This window comes from Trachemys scripta, chromosome 12 (genome assembly GCF_013100865.1).
Source record: "Trachemys scripta elegans isolate TJP31775 chromosome 12, CAS_Tse_1.0, whole genome shotgun sequence".
In the NCBI taxonomy this organism is placed as follows: Eukaryota; Metazoa; Chordata; order Testudines; family Emydidae; genus Trachemys; species Trachemys scripta.
The window spans coordinates 18786379-18800323 of NC_048309.1; the positions used below are offsets into that span (position 1 = coordinate 18786379).

The following is a 13945-nucleotide window of genomic DNA, read 5'->3' on the forward strand; positions in this document are numbered from 1 at the left end:
TTGGGGAAATACAGGATTTTTACAGCTTTCTCTCACACAAAGTTTGGCTAGATGTCTAGAATGACTAGCATTTCCTCTCAGGAGACTTGGGGTATTTCACCCCAGTGATTGAGAGGTTTTTTGCCATTGACTTAAACGGGGCAGGATTTTACCCTTGAATTCACATCGTGACACAGATCCACTTGAAAATTAATTTGTTCCTATCAGCAAAAATTGGGCACAGTTCAGCAAGTTTGGCAGTCTCTGCTAAAGAGAAGCTCTGGACTGGAATAGCCATGGTGATAGCAGGTCATGATTCATGTGCATTCGCAGAACTGTGTTGGGGACACCTGTGTAGTCTACTGACTTTGTGCCTGGCTCTAGTCAGATAAACCTTCACTTCCAAAGTCACAACGTGAATTCCTGAAATAAAAATGAAAGAAAGAAGAAGAAGAATTAACATTGTTTTAGTTGATGACACCACACAGTAGCAGAGAGAATTCCTTTTTGGAATTAAAATCCATAGTTTCCGTTTTGCATAACTGTTTTTTTTGGATGATGTCTTACTAAGTGCATATGAAATCTTTTGATTGTTTCAAAGGGCAGAAATAGGATTACATAACAGGTATCTAATTCCTTCTGCAGACTTGTAAATAGCTCATTGTATTAGTTTGTGCATTCATTTTCTGTAGCTGAACAAGTGACTTTAACGCTTTTAATGGCTTCCCTTTTGAAGCTGACAGTGATGTAGGTCCAGACATACAGTCTGTCGTAGAAGAAGCAATCTGTGTGCTAAATGCAGACTCTTGTCTTGGGGTATGTCTACACTACAAAACTAGGCTGACTTACAACCACCACAGTAATTACTGCACTACTGTCTATACTATGTATGTCTACACTACTCTCCTTAGATCGAGTGCTTGTCCTCACCAAGAGCACTTCCACTGACCTAAGAGGGACAGTGTGGGGAGGTGAGAGCCTAGTCTCTCAGATCTACTAGCAGCTCCCTGCCAGGAGCCTGGCTGCCCCACAGGCTCCTGGGGTGGCTGCCTGCCATTCTGCTCCCCACTCCTCACAGGGAGCAGGGGAAGTTGCCCAGGGCTTCTTGCCTGCCCCAGCCCTGCCAGAAGCGGGGAGGAAGTCATCCCAGCTTCTCGCCCTGGCTCCAAGATGGGATCGGAGCCTGAAGTCCCCTGGGCTTCTCACCCTGGCTCCCAGCTGGGAGCAGAGTCCAGCTGCCCAGCTCTCCAGGGGAGCAGGGCTTTCCTGTCAATTTCACGGCTCCTGCAAGACAGGACAGCCAATGTAAAGGACACAGTGTCTACACTGACATTGCATCACCCTAACTACACCGACATAAGCCTTATGCCTCTCCTGGAGGTGGAGTTATGATGTCAGTGTAGTAGGGCACTTACATCGGTGGGAGGAAAGCTGTAGTGTAGGCACTGACTGATATATTAGGTCAACATAAGCTGCCTTATGTCGACCTAACTTTGTAGTGTAAGACCAGGCCTTGCAAGCCCAGACTCGGGGTTTCTAATATGCTGGTAGCACACTCCTCATGTGCAAGTCCACACAGGTTAGTTTGATTAGCACTTTTTTGCTCCAGAAAGACCCAATGATGGAAAAGTGGAAGGGATTGCAACTCAGAACTGGGCATTGTGTGTGAGGGGTGCTGCAGATCAGTGTTTTGGTGCATTGTGGGGCACTGTGTGGAGAGCCGAGGCCTGGAATAGCAGGAGTTGCTGCAGGTCAGGTTAGAGAGGCATTGGCAGAGTTGCAGGTGGGAAACTTTCACCGTGCCTGACTGGGCTATGTTAGCAATTAGTCTTTAATTTTCATGAGCTCTAAATTCATTCGCAATTTTAAAAAAGTTGCTGCTTCGCCGCCATTACTAGCTGCATTACTTTAAAGTCAAATTCCCAATGTCAGTGCGGTGCCTATAAATCAGGGCCGATTTTGGCCCTGCGTGTTTAAAACAAATCTGAGCAGCAGTTTCACTGTCTGAACCGTCCTCCTTAAGTTTAAGAGTATGGATGAGCCTACACCTGGGAGTGACTCTTGCAGAGTGTCATTTGTTCACGTTCGAGGTAAAGCTTCGGGTTTCAAAAAACAAATTGACTAATTTTTCTTCAGCAAGCAAAGAACCTTACTTAGGTATCCAGGTGGGATTAAATTCTGACGTCTGGAGCTGTGTTTAACCTGTCCTGCACAGCCTGAGCAGCAGGTGGCTGCTGGGAAATGAAGGGCACAGGTTACATCTATAACTATGTTCACCAAGAGGGTGGAACAGGCAGTCTCAGCAGGTGAGGGGAGCCCAGGTGGTGGGATACCAGATGGCATGGTGGCTTGTAAAAGGAACATGTGCTAGCTGTGGAACATATGCCATTAACTGCCTGGCTGAAGTTAAATGACTGACTTAGAACAGACAGCTGCTAGAAACCTCATTGATTTGGGGGTTTCTCAAACCGGTTTCTTATGAGCCAGGCCCTCAGTGAAGATAATAAATATAGATCTGGTGCAAGTCCATGCATTGGTTTAATATATAATCTATCTGTTGGCATAGTAGCTAAACCCTGATAAATATATAGGATGAACACTCTGGGCCAGTACCTCAGCCTCTCCGTTCTGGAAGCTTTGAGCAGCATAAAGCAATTGGAAAGGTGCCCTAAGGCATGCCCTGATTGTAGACTCAATCCCTTGGTAATGAGAAGCCACAGTAGCTAGCTCTATGCTACCCATTCCCCACATCCCTGGGCAGGAGGGAGCATGACAGTGTGTGTGTGTGTGTGGGGGGGCAGTGAGCACTGTGCTCTGGTGTGCTATGCCAGTGTAATTGCCTCGAGGGGGGTATTAAAAGCAAGTGGAAGTTAGAGCTGGTGGGTGGTGGTTCAGCCGTGCACTGTAGTGTTCAGTGGTCACTCGGTGCTTAATGTGCTTAGAAGAGTTCTGCTTTATTCTGTGTCCTGTTCCAGCTTCACAGCACCCCTCACAGACTCTCTACCATGGAAGCTCAGCCCTTAAAGGCCCAGATCCTAATGTCACAGGTGGCCCCCACATCCAGCCCTACCTTATGTATTGGAACCACACCAGTTCTGCTGCCAAAGGGCCCTCCACAGCCATGAAGGAGGGGCTGGATTTTGGCCATAACACAATGCACTTCTTAATGTCTTTCAAAGGGGACTGGAGACATGGGTCCTAACGTACAGCTCTTAAACAGAACCATTATCTTAGGTCTCAGTTTGCCCTAAGCACTGAGCACTATGAGTGCCAAGTAGGGGCGGGGAGGGGGAGGTCGGGTTGGGTTATTCAAGGTCTTCAGGGTTTTTTAATTTGACTCAGTAAAAGCTCCACTGGAATTGTGAAGGCCAATTAATGTAAATGACTGAGCCAGTTCATTTGGCTTCCTAGGGGATCCATTTCCATTCACAAGGGGTTGTGGGTCAAAGGGCGACGATTCACCTGGACTTGCATTGGAACTGCAAGAAACTACAAACTTAACACGAGGAAAATCCTAAGTGGGCCCAGGCTCCCTGAAAAGATTTGAACCCCTCAGTGAACCTTCCAATGGACATGATCCGAGTGTGCACCCAGGTGACATTCACTTGGCTAGGAGTTTCCTTGTGAACACTGCCACAGGGTGTTTCCCCGATTTTTGATAGTTTCGGGTGTCGGAGGATTGAAAGTTCACCTGTCAAGTTGGGGCCCTTCCATTGCTGCTCATCCCCCACCCCTCCATCCATACCGAGGGGAAGCTGTTAAAAAACTTCACCATTACCCCCCTGCAGGGTAGCAATAGCTCCGGTTGTAAGCAGAGATACCATGTAAAGACGCCTGTGCGAGTACATACATTGACAGACAGACTGCAGGATCCTGGCGTGCTGACATTTGAATGGCACCTTCTGCATTTGTCAGTGCTCTCTGAGGGAGTCACATCGTTGGAGGAGGAGACCCTGGGGTAACTGGCATCATCTCTAGTTCTACAGGTGGGAAAGAGAAAGTCTGACCTCAGAGGCAGGTTTGGTTGGATGCCAGCACGTGCTCCCGCGTGGGGGCTGAAACAATGAAAGGGCGATGTGTCGACTATGCATTAAGCGCCACAATGCAAGGTTTCCTGAGGAAGTGCATCTCCCTTACCACACTTTGCACCAGGGCCCCTCAGGTCCTCCCCACCTCTCTGGCTGCTGCTGAAATTCTCGAATATCTAATCCAAGAACCCGAGGGGCAGTTGTGAATGATTGCAAAGAGCTCAGGCAGGGCAGCAGGTGGTTGAAGGAACTGTGTTGCAAGTTTGAGCACAGGGGGCACTTTTAATGAGCTGTGCAAAGTGCTTGTTACAACTGCTTCTAATGAACTCAGCCTCTACAGTCCCCTGGCTTGGCAGCATCTGCTGTAGCCAGGCCTGCTACCGGGGGCACCAAGCAAGTGTTTAATGCCCAGTGCTGTCTAAAAACACAGGTTCAATCCCTTAATGAATACAGATCAATTTAAGACTAACTCAGAAGCAAGATATAGGAGCTGGCAGGCTTGGAAGCAATGGATATCTCCTGACTGGAGTAAGGAAACTTACCAGCTCCCAGGAAAAGCTCTCCCGTTTAAAAGCAATGAACAGGAACCACTTTCAAACTATGTAGCAATAGAGGGTGTCTGAGGCTAACTGGAGATGGTGGGTGCTGTCCATAGAGTTCAGTGGGTTAGCAGCATTGAGGCTGCGAGAGAAAGTGATTGCAAGAATGGGGTATGGTGCACTGGTGAGAAGGCATGGGCAGAATGAAAAGCAGTGATATCTAGTGGTTAGGGCGGGGACCTGGGAGTTAGGGCTCCCGGGTTCTATCACTGCTTCTGGCAAGGGAGTGTAGTCTAGCGGGTGAGAACAGAGAGCTGGGATCCAAGCTCTGCCATTGATTTGCAGTGTGACCTTGGGTAAGTCATTTAACCTCTGTTTGCTAGCCAGAATGTTTTCAAACAAATCATGTGTTACATGATGATTTACAGAATAATTGGAAGAAGCCAGTATTCTGAGTGGAAATCTGATTCCAATGCTTGTGGTCACCCACTCAGTGAATAGACCATGTGACCTTTGTGGCCAGTCAAAACAGTATGAATGTCAAATTGTGAACAGTTTGCAAGCAATCCGGAGGCTGATAGTATTTGTATGCCAGACAATGGTGATCAAAGGTGAGATCCTCACCTCTGCTCTGACCCTTTTACCCTGGGCAAAAAGGCCAGAGTGGTGAATGGTGATCCAAAGATTCTGGCCCGGGGCGGAATCCCCTGTCACAGGAACTGAGGAAAGTCCTCTCCCGCTTTGGCTATCCTGGCACAGGTATGTGTGGCTAAGGGCCTTAGGGGTGTATTGGTTGTGGGGCTGTAGTACACAACATGGCTGCCCAAGGAGGCTGTTGTAATTTGGAGAGGCCCTTTGATGCTATCCAAATTGTGCCAGGGGACTGTGACTATCACCAAGCCGCAGCATGGATCCGCATTGTGGAGGCAGAGAAAGGGAGTTCTGAGTACCAGTAACAGGTATTGAAAGCTTAAGGTATCAATATGTATGTACAAAATGGTATGTACAAAAGGTACAAAACGGTATGTACAAAAGTGGTTGCAAACCATTAGCCTTACTGATTCTTCTCCCTAGCCTGTGACAAATGGCAGGGAGGGGTTAAGCAGCCAACGGGCTGATGAATGTGTATTGCCCAGCAAATTTTGCCTGACTAAGAAAGTCTTCCAATAGCTCCCATCAGGGCCGGCTCTAGGCACCAGCGTTCCAAGCATGTGCTTGGGGCGGCACTTTTCAAGGGACGACACTCTGGCTTTTTTTTTTTTTCTTGGGGAGGCAAAAAACCTGAAGCCGGCCCTGGCTCCCATAACACTGTCCCCACTGAAGTCCCTCCAAGATGTCAGCTCACTTCTTCTGATGGGTTGTTCTTGTCACCTCCTTCAAGCTGCCAGGCAGTGGAAGTTTGTCTTCTGTAGTAACCATTGCTAGGTAAGGCTTGGCTTCTTCTGCCATTGCAGAGTGCGCAGTAGGTACCATACATGAAAAATCCCGGATTCGTAAGTGGAACAAAGGTATCTCTTGGGCACAGCGGAGCAGAGGCCATTCTCTAAAGGGCCAGTTTTGTCTCTGGTATAACTGGAAGCAGCTCCGGGGCAGTGCAGGGTTGCCCAAGACTTCCCTAGCAATCATTAAATGGTTAAAAATTAACCCAATCACAAGACCCACTTGACAGTTTGCATTTGCTACCAAAAATTATCTGAACTTTAATTGAGCTAGAGACTTATTCCCCAAATCCCTATGCTGCTTGGGGGGTGGGGGAAGCAGAGTGGTGCAGGTATGCAATGGCTCTGCAGAGTAGGATATAGTATGATGGGCAGGAGGAACACATTGCTACATATTCCCTGGGTGGTGCATGCTGCACAGACAGTATATGCATTGGATGTGGGGGGCCTGACCACCCCACCAACTGGCAAAGCAGTTGCCCTGGCCAAAGAACACTGGCTAGGATAGCAGGTGAAATCGGTTGAATATAGGCACCTAACTCCCTTAATGCTTACTAACCAACCTCCCAGGGGCTGGGAGCACTAGTTCATTAATATTTGGAGAGTGCTTTGATAATTCAAAATGTTCAGTTTCATTAAGCACTTAGAGGTTGTGGGTGTTTTCTTAGGGCTCCTTACTTCTAATCAAAATTTGGGTGGGTGGATGGGTGCTGTTAAAGATACACTCCTTGTTTTAAATGAAAACTTTTCTTTAGGTGGGGTCCATCCAGTTTTTGTTCTGAACTAAGTTACATCAAGAAAACTACAGTTCTGTCAAAAATACAACATTGGCTATTTTTGTTATCGATTAATAGATGACACCACAAAATTGCAACTTGACAGTTCAGAATCACAGTACAATTCTTCACGCCTGATTGTGTCTGTAAACCTTGGCTTTTGATCCTGCACTGCAAGTGAATTATTAGACTACAAGTTGTATCCTGTTGAGTTGGATTGCTTAATTAATATGTAGAAATTGTCAGTGTTCTTTTCAGAAAATAAAAACTCTTGTCTTTACAACTAGCCCTCTGAATTGTGCTTTTATCTAACCAGATCAGTTGAGAGCTTCGTTGATGGCGCTTTTGCATTGGGATGTTGACAAACAGTTTAAATCACTGGTACAATAAGAGACAGAACATGATACCTGAGTTGAAATTCATTTTGGTGAAACTTTCCTTTCTGGAAGCTGAAGAGGATTGGGCAATAGGGAAAAAAGGTCATTTGACCTTGCGAAGTTTCTGGAACTTGGACTGAGGGCAAAAAAAATATTTGCATTACAGTCTGTAAACTCTGTTGGAAAACCCAGAGTGTTAGCAACTCTCATCTCATTTGAGCAGCATTGTAGACAGAAGACTAACAACATAATTAGTCAAGTGGATTATTTCTCTGTTTCCTTTATTGCCAGTTCTCCCCCAAATCACCCTCAAGGGTATAGAGGGGTGTCAGTGCAAAAGTTAATGCAGTTGCTGGAGGATTTATTGTTGCTGATGTCCGGAAGGATCAATGCACATTTCCCTTCCCATTCCAGCCAGGTTTTGCTCCTCCTGCTTCCATCCCTGTGCAGATCCGTAGGCATAGGGGATGGGAGAGAAAAAACAGTGCATGAAGGCAGTTGACTCTCCTCTCCATAACATGGGAGATGTACCCACCCTTCATGTGGAGGCACAGAGCCTCCATGCACATAACCCAATGGCTATGGCAAAGCCCCTGAGATGTGCATGGATATTAAGGATTCCTTAGATTCTAGGTCCCGAATCCTCTCTTCATTCCACAGAAGGAAAACTAGGGAAATGTGATCTAGATGAAATTACTATAAGGTGCGTGCCCAAATCGTTGAAAGACCATACTCAAAAAGCAGGTGTCAAGGATTCACTGTCAGACTTGGAGAACGTATCTAGTGGAGTTACACAAGGGTCAGTGCTGGATCAATTACTGTTCAATATTTTCATTAATGCCTTGGATAATGAAGTGGAGAGCATGCTTATAAAATTTGCAGATGACACCAAACTGAGAGGGGTTGCACACTTTTGGAGGACAGAATTAGAATTCAAAATTACCTTGATAAATTGGAGAATTGGTCTGAAATCTACAAGATGAAATTCAGTAAAGATGTGCAAAGTATATTTGGGAAGGGAAAATCAAAGCACGACTACAAAATGGGAAATAGCTGGCTAGGTAGTAGTACTTTAGAAAAGGATTTGGGGGTTACAGTGGATCACAAATTGAACATGAGCCAGCAATGTGTTGCAATTGTGAAAAAGGCGAATATTCTGGCATGTATGTTTAGAAATGTTGTATGTCAGGCAAAGGAGGTAATTGTTTTGCTCTGCTTGGCATTGGTGAGGCCTCAGCTGGTGTACTGTGTCCATTTTTGGGTGCTGCATTTTAAGAAAGATCTAGACAATTTGGACAGAGTCCAGAGGAGAGCCACAAAAATGATAAAAGGTTTAGAAAACCTGATCTATGAGGAAAGGTTAAAAAAAAAACTGGGATTGCTTAGTCTTGAGAACAGAAGACTGAGGTGGACCTGATAACAGTCTTCAAATATGTTAACAGCTGTTATAATGAGGATGGTGATCAATTGTTCTCCATTGGAAGGTAGGACAAGAAGTAATGGGCTTAATCTGCAGCAAGGGAGATTTAGGGTAGATATTAGGAAAAACTCTCTAATTATAAGGATAGTGACATACTGGACTAGACTTCCAAGGGTGGTTGTGGAATCCTTGTTACTGAAGGTTTTAAGAACAGGTTGAAGAAGCACGTTTCAGGGATGTTTTAGATATGCTCAGCCCTGGACTAGATGCCATTTTGAGGTCCCTTCCAGCCCTGCATTTCTATGATTTTAATCCTGCCCCAATGGAATGATCTGGGGAAAATTCTACATAGATGAGGGGTGAGCCCCTCCGATGCTCTCCCTACCCCTGAACACTGGTGGTAAGTGGGTGCAATTTACTTGTTCGTGATAAGTGTACCAATATGCGAAGGCTTGTTTGTAACTCCAGAGCAGTCAGCTTCTCTCTCTCTCCATTTCCTTTTGCTTTTTCAGGAGGGAAAATGCCTTTATGTGATCCTCGTGATGGCTGTGTACTGGTGCACAGAAGCCCTACCTCTGGCTGTGACTGCTCTGCTGCCAATCACCTTGTTTCCATTTCTGGGGATTCTCCCTTCGAACAAAGTTTGCCCACAGTATTTTTTAGACACCAACTTCCTCTTTCTCAGTGGTTTAATCATGGCATCAGCCATCGAAGAGTGGAACCTGCACCGCAGGATTGCCCTGAAGGTCCTCATGCTAGTGGGAGTCCAGCCTGCAAGGTAACCTACAGACCAATGGTGCTTGCTTCGTGCCTTAATTCCCCAGGCTCAAACTCTGGTGATTTCAACATGTGAGCTGCAGATTGGCCAAGAAAACAGTGTCACAAATGGTCAATAGTGCACACTAGTAAGAGCATTGCACACGCCCCTGCTGTCTTCTCTCTCTCTCTCTCTCTCTCTCACTCACACACATACACACACACACTCTCTCCTTTTTCAGAGCTTGCTGATTTCATTAAGCCCAAGTTGTTTTCATTCCTTTGTTGGCTTGTAATGAAGCAGAGGAGAAATGCAACTACTTCAGCCTTGTCATATTAGCACTTATCCCAGTTATACATGCTCTGGCATATTATAGGATAACCAGGGCCGGCACTACTGTTTTTGCCGCCCCAAGCAGTGCACTGAATTGCCGCCGCCAATGGCGGGAGCAGTCCGTGTGCCGTTAGGGCGGCACGCGTGTTTCCGCGGTGGCGGCGGCAATGAAGCTGCCACCAAATTGCCACCGCGGGCAGCTGAACATAGAAGCTGCCGCCGAATTGCCGCCGCTGTGTAAACGCGCGTGCCGTCCTAATGGCACACGGACTGCCCCCGCCGTCCACGGTGGCAATTCGGCGTGCTGCTTGGGGCGGCAAAAACACACGGACTGCAGCCCCTTGCAGATTGCTGCCCCAAGCACCTGCTTGGAATGCTGGTGCCTGGAGCCGGCCCTGAGGATAACCACAGCCAGCTTTATTCCTGTTAATTTTATGGGACTGTGGCATGGGATTTTCTCTACTGGAATCTAAAATTGACCTTGCAAAACACAGATTGTTAAACTTAATTTTTCTGCCTTTCAGGCTGATCTTAGGAATGATGTTGACAACTTCTTTCCTGTCCATGTGGTTAAGCAATACAGCCTCCACTGCTATGATGCTTCCAATTGCAAATGCGATTCTGAAGAGCCTCTTTGGAGACAAAGCAGCATCTAAGGATCTCAACAGAGAAAATGAAGAAAATCCAGGTAGCTCACATAGCGCAATAGATTGCACAACCTGGGGACAGTTCCCAGTGAGCTCTGTGACCAAATTTCCATTGACTTCAATGGGGACAAAAGCAGGCCTGTTAGCTGAATATGTATTGGAATGGCCTTTTAAATAGACTATGTTTCATTATGGAGGTGAAAGGGCATTGGAATGTTATCCTCTCTCATCACTTCCCTTCATCCTGGCTCCTCCTCCTGTCATGCAAATCAGAATAGATTCCTATGAGCCATGGTTAACCTCATACCCGTTGGGAGCCATGAGCTATTGAATAAGACATTTCACCAGACAAACCTGGTGAGGTGGAACATTTGATTTGCAAATGGGTCCTGGGGCAAAAAGGGAAAGGGTGGGTGATACATACCCACAGAGCTCTGATAAGCAAAGTAATGGTGCAAATAAAACATCAATCCCATGAAGGCACCCAGATGTGATGGTGATGAGACTCATATTGATACCTAGATAGGCAGAGAGACAGCCAATACCTCTTTCAAACAATAACTTTTTGCACAGATAGTGGCCCTATCTGTGGGCTCTGGGTAAGACATTCACTGGCTTTTTAGGCCCTGATCCTGCACCATTAAAGTCAATGAGAGCTATGGCATTTTCTACCGTGGGTTTAGGATCAAGCCTTTACAGCACACACCCTTTTCCAGTGTGGGTGTGATTAGAGCAAGGGATTGGAGTCAGGATTCCCTGTCACTGATTTGCTGTATGATCCTGGAAAAGTCATTTCTCCTCTCTGTTCCTGTCTTTTCCCAACTGTAAAATGGACATAACAATGGGGGGTTAGAGGGTTAAATGAGGCTTATAAACCTTTGAGATATCCTCAGGACTAGTGCTACAGAAATGCTAAGGATTATTAATAAACAGCTATTGCACCAGGTTCAATCAGGGAGCTTCGTAATTGGGGAAAAATCTTCCCCAGTAGCTTGATTGTTCACAAAATAATTTCCAGGGAGGCTTTTTTTTTGGCAGACAGTGATGAAAAACAGCAAAATAGAAATGAAGTCCCCGCTGAAGCTGTTAATGATGGTCAGGGTAGTAGTCGCTTCTCTCTCTTCTCCTAATTGCCTTTGTGAACTGCAGAAACAGAAGTAGACCTTACTAAGTAATGGCTTTTTGGTGGCTGCTGATTCCTGAGATGTAGAAAACTGAATTCAAGCATATGCATGTTCTTACAGAGTTGTAATTCACAATCAGTGTATGGCAATCATGAGATATTTTTGATCCAAGTCATTTTGTTGCTTTTACTCTATGAATTTTTAACCATTTTTAGTCTATTACAAATGATCACTCTTTTTTGTGATCTTTCAGAATTAGAGCATTTAGTGAGTTTGATCTTTAACTTTCTTTAACCCTGTCCTTTGAGCTGATTTTATTATTTATTTGTAATGTTTATTATGGTAGTGCCTAAGGAACAATTAATACTGGGGACCTATGGTAGCCCATTGTGTTAGGTACTGTACATACTGTCCCAATGAATTTACAATGTAAACAAACAAGACAGACAAGGGCTATAACATACACAGAATCAACAGAGTGATGGTTTGCAGATATGTTAGCTGCATCGTTGTTGTTGTTATTTATTTGGAAGTTGAGACTTGCCAGTATAGTAAGCAGAAGTGAAAGAAAAATTCACAACTGAAATATAGGGTGTCAAAATGCAGATATCCTAGTATCTCTTTGTCTGGGAGAAAGGTAGAAATCAGTAACAGTGGAGCCTACTTTGGCTCTAATATGAATGGCAAGACAGATTTGCCCTGTTCTCTCGTCCTCGTATTTAGAAAATAGAATGGGAGCTTCATTTGTGATCTGGACAATGCAAGCTGAATTTCTAGAATGAACACCAAAGCTTGAAGCAATTTTTCAGTCAAGAACAATGAATTTGGTTTGTATCTAGAAAGATAATGAGAACTGTGAACCAGGTTTTTCCTTAAGGTTTTATCTGTTATTGAAACTTGGCTTGACACCAGGATTGGTTTCACAGCTAGGTTTAGGTTTTGTTGCCCAACTTTTGCACAGCTTGCATGAAACGAACAATTTACACGTTACCTTTGGAAAGAGCTACACTCATTTTAGACTTCCAAGGTATAATGTTATACATTTCAAAAATTAGATGAGCAAAAATATTGCAAAATGGGCTCCATTTTGAGCTGCTTTTAAGAATGACATCTGATGATGTGCATGTGCAAATCTGCATGGGTACATTTAAAAACAATTAGGAGGCTAGAAAATTAGTCTAGCTGTTGGAAAAAACATTTTAGCTGGGAAAATATATTAAAGAATTTGTACCTTTCAAGTGCATTTGTCTTTCAGAAGGGATCTCAAAGGCTAAGAAATTACTTGTAGAAATTTTTAATATGCAGCTGAATAATTTAAATTACTGTATATGACTGACAAACTGATCATATAGATATGTGTATATATATAATGGTCTGAAAAAATTGATGAGAAAAGCCTTGAGCCTGGAAACACTTAATCTTCACTCATGTGAATAAACTACTGCAGCTATGTAAGTAAGTGTTTGTGGAATCAAGGCCATAGATTGCTAAAGGTATTGACTAGTGTTCACCCATAGAAGATACCACATTTATGGGTACCGTTATAAGAAACTAGGTAAATAGTAAGTGATAGTTGAAGCTTGAATGACTCACTTGGGTTTAACAGTGTTTGAATAATTGTCCTTCCATGAAATATCCAACTATCCTTGATTTTCAAAGTTGGGTTAGAAACCTGCTGAGTCACCTTCATGTGACTTCTGGAATTTTCCATTTTGAGGCTGGCTGTAAATTCCTTAGACACAACCTTAATTAATTTAATTATATTCTGACACTTCCAAATATATACTCCATGACATCCACATGATCAACTGCAGAGCCATGTGATAACGAATGTATTCTGCACCTTTGACCACCTCACCTCTCTGCCCTCTAATCCATCTCTGCCAACATTTCATTCCTCTGAGCAGCTTTGAACAGTTATTTAAAAATGTTTCCTCCTGAATGTAGATTTTCTTCTCCAGAATCACATGGGGTCTGTCCTGCAGTCCAACAAGGCTAGGAACGGAAGCTTCATATCCTTAGAAAGTTATGAATTCATAGCTCCGCCCTTCCTTTTGTTATCCCCCTGGCAGACTGCAAGATATCAGCCCTCAGAATGTCACATTTTTAGGGATGCAAAAATTACTTTTTTAATATATTTTAGAAACCTCTAAAAGTTCATAGTAATGATCTTTTTACACCATGCTTGAAAAGTTGGGTTCATGTTATTAAGTCACCTTGTCTTTACTGGCCAAGGGAGTCTAATAAGAGCACAATAGTGTTAAAGCTAAACTTTATCTAGAGCAGTCTTTCTGTAAAGTATGTAGCCTGTACAGATTGTGTGATAGTATAGCCCTGGATGAAGAGTTTATTGGCACACATTTGGGATAACCTGCATAACTCACGACTTCATCAATCACTGGGAATGTGGCCATTATGCAGTGTCTTTTCTTCTCTCTCTCTCTGTTTAAAAAAAAAAAAAGAAAGGGGGTTCTCTGGGAGTGCAATGCCCCAGGAGGCCTGTGAACAGGTGTCAAGGGGTGGATC

At 44.4% G+C, this 13945-nt stretch overlaps 1 protein-coding gene across 3 annotated transcripts in view; it reads left to right on the forward strand.

The window, feature by feature from the left end:
- SLC13A3 (solute carrier family 13 member 3) overlaps positions 1 to 13945 on the forward strand; it is a 41513-nt gene that overhangs the window by 2412 nt on the left and 25156 nt on the right. For 2 of the 3 annotated variants that reach the window (XM_034787107.1, XM_034787109.1), the window contains exons 2-3: positions 9071 to 9336; positions 10173 to 10336. In XM_034787107.1, coding sequence (XP_034642998.1) covers positions 9071 to 9336; positions 10173 to 10336 — 430 coding nt within the window. Of the gene's footprint in view, positions 1 to 5146; positions 5306 to 9070; positions 9337 to 10172; positions 10337 to 13945 lie in introns of those variants that run through there. The other variant, XM_034787108.1, reaches the window with a different exon arrangement.